Raw genomic sequence first — 16,270 nt, 5'->3', positions numbered from 1 at the left:
TTAAACTTAATTACCTCTTTAAAGACCTTGTCTCCAAATGCAGTCACATACTAAGGTTCTGGCGGTTAGGATTTCAACATACGAACTTTAAGAGAGCCTCAATTCAGCCCAGAGCGGTGGCTTATGATTTAATAAACACCATAGGCAAGCACTGTTACATACATTACCATGCCCTGAATGTCCTTCTGTTCCTCAAATTGCCATGTCCTCTGACTTCCATGCCTTTCACCCCTGCCATCATCTCTATCTGGAACACAGCCATCCCCTGCCACTAACACCACCTCTTACTCTGGGAAATCTCTATCCCTCCTTCCAATTTCTGCTCAGACATCACTTCTTTTCCCATAACCCGCAACTCTGGGTCAGATGTCCTTCCCTGACTCCCAGAGCATGGTGAGCTTTTGTACTATGGTTTATAACATACTCTTAGAATTCTGATAACATAGGAGAAGCTCTTAGAGCAGTGCCTGACACACAGTAAGGGCCCTAATGCTGTTAGCTGTCATATGATTGCCATCACTTTCTAGGGTGTGAGCACTGAAAGATAAGCCAAGAACCACATAGGTCTTGTTCCCACTACATTTCCAGTACCTGGAGTAATGTCTGGTATTGTGGAATGAACAAATGAACAAATGAATTCATGCAGGAATGCTTACATCTGCCCTGTAGAAGTGACATTAGCCCCATTTTACAGAAGAAGAACCTGGAATTTGGACCCAGGTCTGCTGGATCCCTCAGCCCACCTACCCTCACCAGCACTCCTCTGGGGCTTACCCGGCCAGCACTCTGGCGAGAGAAGGCGTCCACCAGGGCCTCGACCCCATAGTCCACCAACATGGAGGTGTTGAACAAGAACTGCTCGTAGCTGTACTCCTGGGAGCCCACCTTGAAGGAGTCAGGCATGAGGGGGTGCCAGTGGTAGAGATGGTTGAACTCCATGGCAATGCGGTTGCGGTATTGGAACTGGACACCGAACAGCAGCTCTGGGTCAAATTTTAGCTGCAGGAAGTAGCCGCTCAGCTGCTGCACGTACTCCTCAATGACAATCCTGATGGTCTCCCCTGGGCAGGGGAGGATTGGAAATAAGGTCAGCCAAGCACAGTGATTTAGATGCCCAGCTTGGAAAGCAGGCCAGTTCATGAGAGGTGCTTGCTTTTGGTCTCTTTATTGTTGTTGTTGTTGATGTTTATTTTTATTTTTACAGATGAGGTCTTGGTCTGTCACCCAAGCTGGAGCACAGTGGTGTAATTAAAGCTCACTTCAGCCTGAACCTTCCCGGGCTCAAGCAATCCTCCCAACTCACCCTCCCAAGTAGCTGGGACCACAGGTGTGCACCACCACACCCAGCTTTTTTTTTTTTTTTAAGAGATGGGGTCTCAGTATGTTATCCAAGCTGGTCTTGAACTGCAAGCCTCAAGCACTCCTCTCACCTCAGCCTCCCAAAAGCCCTGGAATTGCAAGTGTGAGCCACCACACCTGGCCTTGCTGTTGATGTTTAATTTTGTTTGGCCTCTTCCATTTTGTCTCTTTGTAACAGGATGTGAAAATAGAACTTTTGGTCTATTTTGACTGAGGTCTCAAGACAAGAGCACCAGCTACTCCCACATTTCAGAGGGAGGTTCTAGGCCCAGCTAAGCAGGACATGCAAAGGAGGTGATCAAGAATTGGTCTTGTGACCTCCCTCCTGAAGCCCATTAAAAGAAGGTAGAGAGACTACAAAAGATGGAAAAGTGGAGGATTTACTGGTGAGAGCTGTCATCACGCTGACACCCTCGGTGATAGAGGGGGACTTCAAGGAGACCACTCAGAGCTGCTGCAGTGGCAAAAGAGAATACTGAGGACAGAAGGGGAGCCTAGCCCTAAATATATTTCAAAAAACATATTTCCTATATGTTCTTATATAACAGGATTCTTATAAATAAGTTTTTTCTGTGCCCCATTTGTAGCTATAACCAGCTAGAAAGCCAAAAGCCAGGGAAGATGCAAATTGAACATTCTGTAACAAAATTAAAACTGGGCAACTAGACATTGAAAGAAACTGATATTCAGGCCAATTAGCCATTAGACAAATTGGCTTTTGGAAATTGACCTGGAGCTACAGACTGTGGGATCAGCAGACCTGGATTCAAATCTTGGCTTTACCATTTCCCACCACCTGAGCTTGGGCCGAGTTACTTAATCTCTCAGAACCTCACTTTCTTTAACTGTAAAATGTGTGTTATAATAATATCAGTGCAGCCAGGCGCTGTGGCTCATGCCTATAAACCCAGAACTTTGGGATGCCGAGGCGGGTGGATCACCTGAGGTCAGGAGTTCAAGATCAGCCTGGCCAACATGGCAAAACCCTGTCTCTACTAAAAATACAAAAATTAGCCAGGCGTGGTGGTGAGCACCTGTAATCCCAGCTACTCAGGAGGCTGAGACACGAGAATCGCTTGAACCTGGGAGGCAGAGGTTGCAGTGAGCCAAGATCACGCCATTGCACTACTGTCTGGGCAACAGAACAAGACTCCATCTCAAATAATAATAATAATAATAATAACATCAATGCAATACTATATTAGGGTTGTTGAGAGAAGTAGACAATGAATACAGCGAAACTGCTGGCACAACGCCTGGCATAAGAGGGGGTGTCCATATATGTCGGCCAAAAGTAGGAATACTAAGTGTAGACACGAGGGGGAATCCCTTTCCAATACTCACATGTCACAGATCAGACTCAGGCTTGCAACTCCTTCCCATTCAAGAAGATCCCCCTTTGTGATGGAGTGGAAGTAGCATAAATTTTGGTGGCAACCAGACCTCAAGTCTCCATGTGCTGAGTGTCCCTGGAGAATTCACTTAACCTCTCTGAATCTTGATTTTCACAGGGTAATCATACCTGGCTCATGAGGTTGTAGGGGAGTTAAATGAAGCACTGGATGTGTGGTGCCCTAGGGTCCTGCCTTTGGACACAGCTTCATCTCCAGCCAGTGTGCTGGACAGCCTCCAGCTCTCTCTGGTCAAGGTCTTTGCCATGCTAAAACTTCAGAACCAGCCTCTCTTCCCTCTAATGACTGTTCCTATTCCCAATGCCTGGCTCTTCATGGCTCCAGTGAATTAGGCTCTATAATTGGGACCAGCCATGCCCAGTGGTGCCCAGAGGTGGGGGAAGGGAGTTACTGGTGACTCAGAGTGAACATGGTCTGGACAGGGATGTCAGGGGCCAAGCTCCCAGGCAGGAAACCATCTGACATTTTAGGTTGCAGACTCGCCCCCGTAGGGAACACAAAAATATCCTGTCCCTGAGTCGCCTAGAAGCTACCAAACTGCAAGAAGGTAGATACATGCAGGCGAGGGAACATGAAGATTCCTGAAGGCCGGGCAAGCTACAGTTTGGACCCTGCACATGCTGGGAACCACAAGTATGCATCTGGGTGCAGTACACGGGGGAAACCGAGACTCAGGGTGGCTAATCAAATGTGCTGAGTCACCCAGCTAATAATCAACCATCACAGTCATCCATTTTCTGAAGGCCTGCTATGTGCTAATTGCCCTCCCATTCATGATCTCAATAAATCCTTACAATCATCATTCACCCCGATGTACAGATTTGGAGACCGAGGCTCACAGAGGTTGAGGGGCCTGCTCAAGTTCTTCTAGCCACTAAGCAGAAGAGTGAGGATTCTAATCCCAGCCTCCACCTCTAAGTACCACCCCGCCCCCAACTTCTCAGGATGGAGGGCATGACCTTCCAGGGCAGGGCAGGTCTGGAGTCCTCACCTATGAGGATGAGGCGGGTCGTCTGGAAAAGCTGCTCATCGCCCCAGGTGGGGTGCTCAGCCTTCAGCAGGTCACACACACGATTGTGCTCGCGTAGCCAGAGCGTGGCATACAGCATGAGCCCGGGAAGCAGCCCAAACACCTCCTGGCCCACAGCCATCTGGCTCTGGGGCGGGATGCCTCGGGGGTAGTGCATCAACACAGGCGCCTCTTCTACCGAGGGCGGGTACATTTCTCCGTCCAGCACCTGTGGGATGGGGCCACCTGGCAACCTGGGGTTGGGGGTCACCCGCGGCTGCCTACAACCAATCCCTCCCACTCCTGCCTCCAGCTGCCAGTTCCCCTCAGGCAAGGCTGTTGATTCCACCTCCAAAATGTCTCTTAAAATCAGTCCCCTCCCCTCCATCTCTACCACCACTACCTCAAGCAACCCCCACTCATCTTCCACTCTGACTCCTTTCCCTAAGTGGGCTCCCTATTTCCACTCCTATCCCCAGACAGGCCAGTCTCTGCACTGCACCCAAGCAAAAAAGAAAAAAAAGAAAAAAAGAAAAAAAAAAACCTTAAAAAAAAAAACAGCTGCTCTCCACCTCTAAGCTTTTGTACTTGCTAAACCCTCTACCTGGAAAGCCCTCTCCCATTCTTAGCATCCCTAACTCCTCCTCATCCTTCATGCAACTCTGTGTTTATTTGTAACTTCCTAGGGAAGTTTTACCCATCATCCAAACATCCTAGTGGCACTCACAGCTTCTCCCTGGTGGCAGCTACAAGTGTACCTAATCACATGGCAGCTTCTTCATTCATTCAGTAAATACCTGCCAAGAGACTACTACGTGCCAAGTACTGTCCTTAGCCCTAGAGATTCAGCATCAAACTTTTGTTTTGGTGCTTGCCTAAGATTTGCACGATCCAATATGGTAGCCACTAGCCATGTGTGGCTACTGAGCACTAGAAATTTGGCTAGTGTGAATGAAGAACTGAATGTTACTTAGTTTAATTTATTTTATTTAGGTTTATCTTAATTTCTATTTGAATTTTAAAACTGATACTTCAGCTATTGGAAAACCTTTAAGTATGCGTGGAACAAGTCAGACATATCACTACTTATTCAGCTGTACATTTTATGAAATCTTAATACAGATTAGATCACTCCAGTGAAAACGGAGCATCCAAATTGAGATGTCCTGTGAGTGTGAAATATACACCAGATTTTGAAGCTTCAGCATGAAAAAAGAATGTGACATATTTTATTAATAATGTATTGATTACATGCTAAAATGCTAATTACCTGGACATATTGCATTAAGTAAAATGTATTTATTATTAAAATCATTTCACCTGTTTCCTTTTCCCTCTTTTAATATGGACATTAGAAAATTTTAACTATGTATGTGGTTCACATTATATTTCTGTTGGACAGTTCTGATTTAGACAAAAGCCCTCATAGAATGAGCACCCTAGAATTTGTCTGTAGTTTTCTGAGGGCAGGGCCCATAACTATAATGGTCACTACTCAATCACCTGTGCCAGGTATATTCTCGTGTCCAATTAATATTGTGGAATAATTAAATAAATAAATGCAGAATACAAATGTTCATCTCCTATTGAGCTCCAAAATCCACCTCCCTGGCTGACATGGGAGGCCATGTCTGCTCCTCCCTGGCTTCTCATACCTGCTGCCTCCTCCCAGGGTATACTGTCGCTCCTGGCACAAGCCTCCCACTCCCACGGGTGGCCCTCTCAGGACATGACCCAGACCCCCCCCGCCAAGCAGTCTTTGCCAGGGGAGACCATGGGAGACCCCTCCCTCTGCCCTACCCCCTGGCCCAGCACTACCTGGTACTTGAGTTTCCCATCCTTAAAGAGCCGCAGTTGATACTGACGCTCCAGATTGTCTCCATAAATGTGGCCGAGGTCTACCTGTGGACAGACAGGGGTTCCCTCAGGTCACCAGGGTTCCAGCCCACTGTCGATGACATGCGTGTGCCAAATTAGGTCCAGAGCAGTCCCGAGCCCCTCCTAGGTACTCACTCCATGGCCCAAGGCCTTGGTGAAACCAGGACCCATCTTGCCAGCAGTTTTGAAGAACTGGTGGGTGAAGTGTTGTGCAAAGAAGGCAAACATGAGGTTGGTGCCTTGGGGGTCAGGTATGAATTTCCTCCTGAGCAGGAAGCGGCGGGCCAGGAGCTGGGCATCTGGCAACTGCTTCTTCCCTGGTTGGGGGGTAGGAAACAGCAGTAGCTTCTCCTAACTGGATCTTGCTGCCCTGGGGACATCTGGGCTCACCAGGCAAACTGGCCCAAGCAGGAAGCCCAGAGTGGCCTCCTCAGGACCACCTCCCCACCACCACCAAGTAACCCACTCTCTACCAAAAGACCCTAGAAGTATTTATGGGTGAAGTGGCATGATTTTTAGAATTTTAAGTGGCATGATTTTTAGAATTTGATTTAAAATACTTTATAAAAATATGAGAGGGGAGAAGTGAAATAAGATGAAGAAACTGTGGGTAAATGTTGAAATTGAAAGATGGGTACATAGTTCATTCTGCTTTTTTCTCAACTTTTGTGTACCTTTGCAATTTTTCCATAATGAAACATTTCACCAAAAAGAAATAAAGAAACAGAAAAAAACAAACGTGAACTCCCTTGCCCTGAGTCAAGGTAGCCTGTGTTTGCAACTGACTATGCTATTTGCTAGCTGTGTGAATACAGATAAGTCATCTCATCTATCTGAGTGTCAATTTCTCCATCTTTAAAAAGGGGCAAATGATACCCATTTGATACAGTGAATCTGAGGATTGCAAGAGATAATGTAAGCATGGCAGAGAACCAGTGGGTAGAATTTTTTAAATCAAAGGTCAGCAAGCTTTGTCTGGAAAAAGCCAGATAGTAAACATTTTAGGCTTTGCAGACCATACAGACATGTCACATCTATTCAGTTTTTGCTACTGTAGTGGGAAAGCAGTCATAGATGACACATAAACAAATGTGTGTGGCTGTGTTCCAATAAAACTTTATTTACAAAAACGGAGAGGTGGGCTGAATTTGGCCTGCAGGCTGTAGTTTGCCAACCTATTTATTTATTTATTTATTTATATATTTATTTATTTATTTATTTATTTATTTTTGAGACAGGGTCTCACTCTATTGCCCAGGCCAGAGTGCAGTGCTGCAATTATGGCTCACTACAGCCTCAACCTCCTGGGCTCAATTGATCCACCCACCTCAGCCTCCTGAGTAGCTGGGACTACAGGCACACACAACTACACCCAGTTAACTTTTGTATTCTTTTGTAAAGAAGGTGTCTCACCATGTCATCCAGGTTGGACTTGAACTCCTGAGCTCAAGCAATCCACCCACCTCAGCCTCCCAAAGTGCTGGGATTACAGACGTGTGCCACCACACCTGGCCCTGTCAACCTATTTTAAATGATGCCAATCTTTCTATGTCTGGCATAAAGACAAGTCATCCTTAGAATAAGTATTGAGAGGCCTTCCTTAATTATGTCAGTGTCAAATGAGTTGTCACCCAATGCCCTCACAGAAAGGAGTAGAATTTTTTGAGTTCTGGTAAAGGCATCTCTTCACAATGCATCAAGATGTGAGCCCTGATGTTGAAGGTTCAAGATCAATGGAAATTACTTGGATTAAGATGGCTGACTGGGTTCCTCTGGCAGGAAAAAATATCAAGTACACCTAAAGAAAATCCACCAAAAGGGAAGTTAGAGGGAGTGATCTGTCAACCATAATTTGGAATCATCACTCACTGACACTGGGCAAGCATTGATTTCAGCAAAGTTGGCAAGACCCAGCTATCCTGGTAGAATGGTCATGCTTTGGGAATAGCAGCTAACCATATGATGGAAAACCGTCACAGTAGTGCTCTTGAGACCCAAGCAGGGACATGGTGCAAGGTTTTGAACCCAAAAAAGCACGTAACCATGAGGCTGCACAGGACTGGCATTCAACAGTGCCACCATGCGGCAAGAACTGAAGTACAGCAGCAGTGGACTGATGAGCCTCCCTTGTCCTCTCTGTACTTGATGCTGAACTGATGGGTCTGAAATGAATAATATCCCAGGTTTTTGGATAATTACAGGTGGCATGGGAAGGTCTTACAAGGAAGACCCCTGCCAGTGTGGCTAAGTGGAGTCTTGAGCAACGAAAGAGAAAAATGTGACTTATTTGTACCTTACACTGGTGAAGCATGTAAAACTATTTACATTTGTAAAGAACCAAACACAGAGACAGCACCCAATAAATAGCTCACTATTCATTCTTTCCTACGTCTCAACTTCTAAGTCACTTCCACCCCAGCAGGACCCAACTCATCATTAGAAAAGGATCGAGCAAAGAGGCACCCTGGAACTATGGAAACATTGGTCTGACTCTAGGTGACCTCAGGAAAGACCCTCTGCTGCCCTTTCCTGTTCTCAGCCCAGGCTCTGGACATGTCATATGTCTTGCCTCAGTCTAGCCATCTGCAGAATTGGGTCAATAATTGTTCTTCTGCCTGATTTTTCCCAAAGAGAAGAACTGAGCACCTCCTGTGATCCCCAGGCCCAGCTCCTCACCCCATTTTACCTTTGGTTCCCATGGGTGTGGGGCAGTCTTTAGGCACAGAGGGCAGAATACGAGTGTAATAGCTCACGTTGGAGAAAGACTCCCAGCTGATGTAGTCATGTGCTGAGTTGTAGGTGGGGGGACTGGGGATAAGGTTGGAGCGCACTGCAGAGAGCAAAAATAATGAATAATGGTGACAAGCGTGTTTCCACCCCCAGGTCCACCCCAGTTCTTGCCTCCTCCTGGGTGGGGGCTTATTTTATCAGGCATCATAGACTCTCCCCACCCACTACCATTATCAGATGCCAAGAATCCAAAAGGACTAGCAGGCTTGCTTGCTCCCCCAGGTCAGGGGGCCCTGTCCCACACCCACCTGTGAGTACCAGGCGCATGAGCATCTCTCGGATGAAGGTGGCATTGACAAATTCCCAGAACCAGCGCCCGTGAGTGAGCAGGAAGTGGGTGAAAGAGGGGCTGGGCCGCAGTGAATTCCGGAGCCAGGTCCACAGGCCAGCTGCAGGGCCAATGGGAGTCACTCAGTTGGTCCTTCCTACCAGGACCAGAGTAGCCAGAGTGGAAGATGGGGCACTGAGGACAAGGGCCAGGATGGAACAGAGTAGCACCTATGGGGAAGCGGGTAAGGATGGAACCTTGGGAGCAATGACACATGACAGAGCCAGAACCAGGCGTGAGGACAGGGGCCAGGGCATGTGGTGAAGACTCACCATGGAACCCAGAAGCAGGGAGTGAGGGTGGACCAAGAGCGAGAGCTCATGCTGAAGCCAGGTCAGGGGGAGGGGCAGAGCCAGGCAAGGAAGGAGAACAGGGCCATGGCCAGAGAGGAGGGTAGGAAGTTAGGGTCTAGGAGAAGGGGCCCGGGGAGCAGAAGGGCTCAAGATGGAAGGAGTGAGGGCTGAAGGCCCAGCTCACGGATGGTGCAGTTGGGGCCGGAATAGCCCGTGCGGGTGCAATCACACTGGTAGCGGTCAAGGCCGAAGCGGACACAGATGCCCTGGTGCTGGCATGGATAGTAACAACAGGGATTCACTGTGGGTGAGAAATGGAGGTCAGAGACCATGCTAGGGTGGCCTCCTGACCCCCATCTAGCCCCTGATGGGGGAATGAGGGGCCAGAGGCATGGACTTAAGTCGCAGCTCCATCCTGAATCATTGGGTGCCAGGGCTTCAGGGTTCCCCCAAGGGCCCCCCCGTTCCCACCTCTGTGAACATAAACCCCCCATCCTGACATTTCCAGGCCCTACTCTGGAACTCCAGCCTAGCCCACATCAGGGGAAGTGCCCCCTCCCTCCCTATTGCCACCAAACGGCGGCAGGAGAAGAGTCCCCGGCTGTGACACTGAAGGTTAAGAAACAGCTGATAAAACTCCGCAGCCACGGGCTTCTAGAGCGTTCACTTCCTGCCTAGTCAGAGTTCAGCAGCAAGAGCAGGCCGGGGCGGGGTGCGGGGGCAGTCAGAAAAGGGACAAGGATGAGGAGGGGGACTTCTCCCAGACCACCACCCCAGGCTCTGAGCACCTGAACACTAGGAAAATGAGATCCCTCACCATTCCTCCATTTCTGCAGAAGGTAGAGAAGAGCAGGTATCATAGTGTCCACATTGCAGATGGGGAAATTGAGGCCAGAAAAAGGGAAAGCCAGACCTATCACCCCACAAGTCTCACCAGACCAAATGCCCATCCCTTCACTTCCACTCCACCCCCACAGCCTCAGCAGCCAAGTCTAAGGAAAGAAGTTTTCCAGAACCCTGGGGACAAAGGGTGGGTGTGCAGGAGGAGGGGGACTCCAAGGTCTCAGCTGCCTCAGCCCGCATTCCTGATGGAATCAGACTTGGCCCACATCAGGGTGAGGTCTGGGCTCTGGGATCCAGAAGAAGGTCACAGACCAAGGGAATAGGAGAGTTAGGGCTGGAAAATCTCCTGGGAGGGTGCATGGAGCTCTGGCATCCGCCCTGCTGCCTCCTGGAGAAACTCTGTAAGGAAATCCCTCTTGGCATCTAATCCAGATCCCTCAGACCACCACCCCTTGCTAAATCTGCCTCAGTGATTCTTTAGCAGCAAAGTTAATGACTCCTCAGGTTCAGTAGGATCCACCATCACCCCCACCACCATCACTGTTCAGTGAAGGAAACTGAGGTTCAGGGAGAGGTGACAACTTGGCCAAGGAAACAGAACAGAGCTGGGCAGACCAAAAACTCCTAGCGCCTGGCAGGAGGCTCCATCTCTGACCTTACACAGAAAACGCCAGGCTCCTTTCTGCAAACATACTTCCTTATCTGGGCTCAGAGCCAACGTTACAGGGAACATGTATTCTTTGTGCAACTGGTTATTGCAGGTCAAAAGGGTAGTGAAAGGCCGGAGCAGCTGAGGATGAAATGCTGTCATCTCAGGGTGCTAGGATCAGAGAGCATGACCCTGGGCAAGACCTGCCCCCTATCCCCTGCCCTGGTCTCAGTCTCCTCACTTCACAGCACAGGGCTTGACCTGGGCAGCAGAGTCCTCTTGGTCCCCATGTCAAAGACGGCAACACCACCTCACATACACACACACACACACACACACACGCACAAGCAAGGACCACAAGAATCATGCAAATTAGTTTTGCTTAAGCCCTGGCAACTCCCCACAGCCCCACAATGGCCCCAGCAGGGGTGTAGAAGGGAGGGGTCAGGGGAAGAAGGCTGGACAAAAAGGCTTTATCAGGCAGCCACAGGCGAACCTGGCAGGCAGGATCCAGGGAAAGGGCCTGGCAGTACCCCAGCCCCCGCCTCCCCCAGCCACAGGCCCAGAAAGGCCAAGAGGCCTCCGGATCAGCCCCCGTGCTGGCTCAGAGCTCTGGTTCCCCCCAGAAAGGATTTGTCACCCTGCTAGAACTCTTCTTTTTGCCCCTCCTGCTGGCCTGGCTCTCTCACCTGCCCAGGAGCCCCTGTAGCACCCACTGCCCAGCTCCCAACCCTGGCACACAAGGTCCCCTAGGACTCACGGTCCAGTTCTACCACTCTAAGGGCACAGGGATTAGGCCTCCCCTAGGCTCAATTTCCCCATCTCTGCCACAGCAGGGATCTCAAAATGAACTCCAGAGGTCCGTGCAGCTCAAACATTCTGCGCCAGCCCCTCCCTTAGCCCCAAACCCTCAGCATCTCCATCCTTCATCCAGGCTGTTAGCCTCCTTAATACATTTCCTCCAAATCAGCTGAGCCCACGCCTTGCCTCCCCAAGAAGGCTTCCCCGAATGTCCACACTCCCTCTTCCCGCTCTCCTTTGCCCTGGCTCCGGGTTCCAATTCAACCTGCTCTTCTCCACCATAAGCTTCCAGGAGAAGGGACCCCCCCTTCCCTTACGGCTTTCTCTTCCCCCAGCACAGGCTATGCACACAGTTGGGGCTTAACCAGGTCTGGGATCCAGATGTGGTAGCCAGAGTTTAACGAATATTTGTGGAATAAATAAAATGAAGTGAGGAGATTGGTCATGCCCAGCCTGACCAAAAGGAGCCCCTCATCTTCCAGGCCCTCAACAGCTGTCTGAGGTGGAGCCGGAAGGCCTCCTGCCGTGGTCCCAGAGCTCTGCCTCGGCAGGCAGAAGAGCCACAAGCTCCAGATGCCGAAGCTGGAATGGCTGCCCACACGCTCCCTGCCAAGAGAGGCTGTGCAAAGCTGAGGCTCCTCCCTCCCAGGCCGGCCCGTCCAGCTTCCCCCCTTCTCCCCACTTCCCACGTTCTTTCCATAGACACCACTGCTCCAGGGCAGGAAAAGTTCTCCCAGGAAGGACAATAGTGGGCCTGCTGCTGGTGCCCCAAGGTGTCAGGGTAGGCGGAGAGGAGACTGGGTGCCACTAGACTACAGCTGGACCATCATAGCCCAGCCAGAAAGGCAGGGCTCCAGCCGACCAAGTCTACAACCTTCCACACCCACACTCATTTATCTCCCCAGCACTCCCTAGGAGAGGTAGGTGAGACTCCCCATTGCACAATGAGGAATGTGAGGCCCAGAGAAAGCAGGAGGCTTGCCCAGACCCCACTGCTTTGAAGTTGCAGAGCCAAGACCTAAACTCCCTCCTCCTCCTACTCCTGGAGGTGCCCAGGACTGGATATGGGGAAGGGATGGAAAGAGAGAGTCGCTTTGATGCACGGACTGGGGATGACCCAGGTGGGGTGGATTTGTCACATTCCTTCAAAGTGAACCTTGAAAATCCAGAACGAATGAAACCAGGACCCCAGGGGGATCACCATCTCTTGCCACAACCAGACCTTTAGGAAGTATTCATACAGGAAGGCCTTCCTTCGGTCTAACTTCAATCCTGCATGTTTTCATGCCAACTTAGTTCTGTGCTCAGTGGAGGACACCCCTGTTCATCAAGAAAGAGAACCAGGGAGATGCAGGCACCAAGTCTAATTCACTTTGAGTCCCCCATACTCAGCACAGGGCCAGGCACCAAGTAGTTGCTTGGGAGAGCTGTATTAGAGAGTGGCTGCTCTTACTGGCTGTGCATTCTTGGGCAAGTCCCTCCCACCTCTGGAGCCTCATTTTTCTGTATATCCCATGAAGGGGGTTTAGCAGGCGGGCTAAAGGAGGCCTTCCTTTTGATGTCCAGGCCTTCTACTCTGGGTAGAGCCAATCTGTCTCTCTCCATTATTTGTATCAATACAACCCTCCCACAACTGCCCCATCAGCAGAGAACATTCCCATTTGCTCTCACTGAGTCCCCAAGACATGCGGAGGCAGAGATGATCAGCACACCACACTGCATGCCAGACACACACAGCCGAAAGGTCAAGCTGCTAGTCCCCATCCCCACAGATGAGGACTGTCCAGGACTGCCTGGTTCCAGAACCTTTCCAAGGGTTTGGGCAAGGAACACCCCCTAGCGCAAAAGTCAGGGCTCCAGGTCCAGGACTGAGCGTGACTAGGGGACAGGCACAGCCAGGGAACACCAAGTCCTCCAGGATGCAGAGGCGTCAGGCTGCAAGACTGCCCAGTGAAGAGGCAGGACCCAAATCCCCTAAAGAATAATATTTAGAGAGGCTCTGGGGACCTGGCAGCCAGAGAGAAAAAAAAGGTGGGGGACCCTGACTGGTCTGGCCTGGGCCCCAGTCCCCACACCTAAGCACTACCGCACCAGACCCAGACAACTGGGCCCAGCAGCTGGAAGAGCCTGCTGGAAGGGAAGCCCTCTCCCGGCCCACAGACCCAACTGGTGCTGGCAAGAGCAGGCGCAGGCGCCTGGGCAGCCTTGCAGTTGGGATCTTGCCCCATGTGCCCGGGTCAGCTGGCCTGGGGCTCCTCTGCCTGGCACGCAGCTCTGGTTGCCAGGTCATGCCCTATCCCCATCTAGAAGATGGGCACTGAGTCAAGTCCAGAGACTAGAGGGGAAGTACTTGAGCATTCAGGGCCCCCCCGGCACAGCCTTGCCTCCAGGCTGGCCTCCATCTCCTCACCCACCAGAGAGGCGAAAGCAGCATTCTCTCCCTCCGCCTGCCCTCTTAGGTGAGTGCAGCCCTCATCTCTTCATCTCCTTTGCCTCTAGAGGCAAAACACAGGCTTTGGCTTCCTGAGGCAGATGCCCAAGTAGCTTGGCCCTCAGTTTACTCACAGACTTGGAAATACGAGGGCAACCCAGACCTTCTGCCTCTGCACTCCACCTGTCATTCGTTCTTTCCTAGAACCTTGCAGGAGCCTCGGTACCAGTTTTCTGGCCTCCAGTCTCATCCCCACATTACGCATCCATCCTCAGCCTCCTGCTCCACATTACCCTTATGGTGTTTCCTGGTCGAGTTTCTTAGTGTTTCCCTCACCCGCCACCTCCTTCAAGGTCCAGTCCAAATGTTATCAGATCCAAGAAGCCTCCCTCAATTCTTCACACTGAGAGGCAGCTGCTCCCTCCCCTGGGCTCCCCACACCCCTGCTCCCTCCCCTGGGCTCCCCACACCCCTGCTCCCTCCCCTGGGCTCCCCACACCCCTGCTTCCTCCCATGAGCTCCGCACAGCCCTGGTCCCCTTGGATGACAGTCTGTTGGCATTTCTGGCTCTACCATCAGCCTGTCAGCTCCTCCCAGCTCTGTGTCTCCAGGTCCCATCCAAAGACTGGCATAAATAAGCCCTTGGGAATGAAAAAAAACAATTCTGTGTAAACATTTATTATATAAAAGGAAACAGAAAAGGCAAAAAACAAAATAGCACAGACCGTAGCTCATTGTGCGTTAGTGAATGGACTGAAAAAGAATACAGACGGGTGGGACCTGTATACCAAGGGTGCCTGGATGAGGCCAGATGGGGCCTCAGAGGAAGTGCTGGGCTGACTGACAAGATGGGTCAGCGAGGCAGCCTGATGAGCCCCTTCTACTCCCCACCACCAGCTCACTGCGGGGATTCAGACAAGTGGCCTCACTCCCTCTGGGCCTCAGAGTCCCCTTCTGTAGACTGAGTCTAACGCATCTCTCTGGCAGGGCTGTTGAGAGCACCAAAGAGGTGGATGTCCACAACCAACCTTTGTAAACTTTAAAGTGCTGGCCACATGAGTCTTCCTCCTCCTCTTCCCATAAACCAGACTTTTATTCAACCCAAACCCTTTCCTAGAGCACCCTCCATCCTCTCTTTGGGTTCCCTAAATGCCACCCACCCAAAGCCTCTGTTTCAGGAAACTTGGTCTGATCCAAAATCCATGTACATATCTTTCCTCTCTCCCCCACGCACCAGATCCTTAGAGCATCACAGCAGAAAGTGCAGATTCCCTCTGCCCCCTCCTGCCCTCTCTGGGCCTCATTTTAGAGATTTTACACAGCTAGGTGGTGGAGGAAACTATGTCCAGCTGGGACACACGCTCACATACACGCACACACACAGAAGCAGTGAGCTGGGGGAGGAAGGTTGGCTGAGTGAGGAACTGAATTCCTTCACCTGGAACCTGGCACATGCATGGGGGAGGGAAAGGCGGAATTTCCCCATCAACCTCCCCCATGAAACCCAAAGTGGCTCAGGGTCCATTGTGGGTAGAAGCAGCTTTCTGTGGAAAGACCTTGCGAAGTATGTGGACGCAGACAGACCTGAGTTCAGATCCTGGGCCCACCATGTATTGTGTGAGCTTGGGGGATCATGGCACCTACTTAGCCTCAGTTTCCTCATCTGCTCAATGGGGATCTCTTAAACCCCAGAGGAAGCATCCCGGCTCGTAAATGTATTTCCATCTCCCATGTTCTCCCAAAGTCTTCACCAGGGGAGACCTTCTCCACTGGCAATGGGAATCAGGATGGGTTCCCAGACGGTTAGAGGCTGGAGAAAGGGAACTCATTGCTCTTGGTGCCTGCGGCTTCCTCCCAGAGGCCCCTATAGGAAACAGCGGGGTTGTTGGGTACAGAGGCTACTTAGACATCTGGGGCCCAGAACAGGTGAGGGGGATGGATAGGGACTGTCCCTTCTCCCCAAGTTGGCACCAGATCCCAGTCTGCTGTTTCCCCTGAAAGAACTAGATAGCCCATTAGCCAAGGCCACACCCCCGGGGGGCTTCAGGGAGCCCCCATCCCACCAAAAGACTCAGCCTCGGTCCCCTTTCTCAGCACCGCGAGCAGAAAGGGGAAGCTGGGCCCGCTGGAGGGGAAAGGAGGGGGTTGAAACCAGGCCGGGGGCGCAGGACCGGTGATTCCCGTGGGGAGGGATGGGACCGCCTACCTGGCGTGGGCGCCCCTGGGTCCGCGAGCAGGACGGAGAGCGGCGGGAGCAGGAGCAGGAACAGCAAGAACCGGAGCAAGAGACTCCCTGCAGAGGAGAGAGAGGAGGGGATGAGCCTGGCATTCAAGGCTCCGCCAGGAGGCCAAGAAAATTCCCCACCGGGCACCGGGGTCGCACTCACGGTTCATGGCGCGGCTGCTGGGGTGCGGGCCGCAGAGTGCAGGCTCCTGTGCGTGCGCCTCGCACACTGCCCGGAGCTCCGGCCCATCCC

The 16,270-nt window shown here is 51.3% G+C and overlaps 1 protein-coding gene and 1 long non-coding RNA gene across 3 annotated transcripts in view; one reads left to right on the top strand and one right to left on the bottom strand.

Moving 5' to 3' along the window:
- LOC129048088 (uncharacterized) overlaps positions 1–1,841 on the top strand; it is a 19,482-nt gene extending 17,641 nt beyond the window's left edge. Inside the window, exon 3 of the long non-coding RNA XR_008510128.2 lies at positions 1,538–1,841. This is a non-coding gene — a long non-coding RNA (uncharacterized LOC129048088). The remainder of the gene's footprint in view (positions 1–1,537) is intronic.
- The window catches only part of PTGS1 (prostaglandin-endoperoxide synthase 1), a 22,023-nt gene extending 5,753 nt beyond the window's left edge, over positions 1–16,270 (bottom strand). The window contains exons 1-10 of one of the 2 annotated variants that reach the window (XM_024252468.3): positions 16,181–16,270; positions 16,000–16,086; positions 9,254–9,370; positions 8,697–8,837; positions 8,345–8,488; positions 7,403–7,456; positions 5,794–5,975; positions 5,599–5,682; positions 3,763–4,009; positions 775–1,061 (exon numbers count right to left, since the gene is read on the bottom strand). In XM_024252468.3, the coding sequence (XP_024108236.3) occupies positions 775–1,061; positions 3,763–4,009; positions 5,599–5,682; positions 5,794–5,975; positions 7,403–7,456; positions 8,345–8,488; positions 8,697–8,837; positions 9,254–9,370; positions 16,000–16,086; positions 16,181–16,187 (1,350 nt within the window). In that variant the 5' untranslated portion in view covers positions 16,188–16,270. The remainder of the gene's footprint in view (positions 1–774; positions 1,062–3,762; positions 4,010–5,598; positions 5,683–5,793; positions 5,976–7,402; positions 7,457–8,344; positions 8,489–8,696; positions 8,838–9,253; positions 9,371–15,999; positions 16,087–16,180) is intronic. The other variant, XM_024252469.3, reaches the window with a different exon arrangement.

The sequence above is a fragment of the Pongo abelii genome, chromosome 13, assembly GCF_028885655.2.
Source record: "Pongo abelii isolate AG06213 chromosome 13, NHGRI_mPonAbe1-v2.0_pri, whole genome shotgun sequence".
Lineage (NCBI taxonomy): Eukaryota > Metazoa > Chordata > Mammalia > Primates > Hominidae > Pongo > Pongo abelii.
Note: the sequence above shows the minus strand (reverse complement) of the source record. Positions and strands in the feature narration are given on the sequence as shown.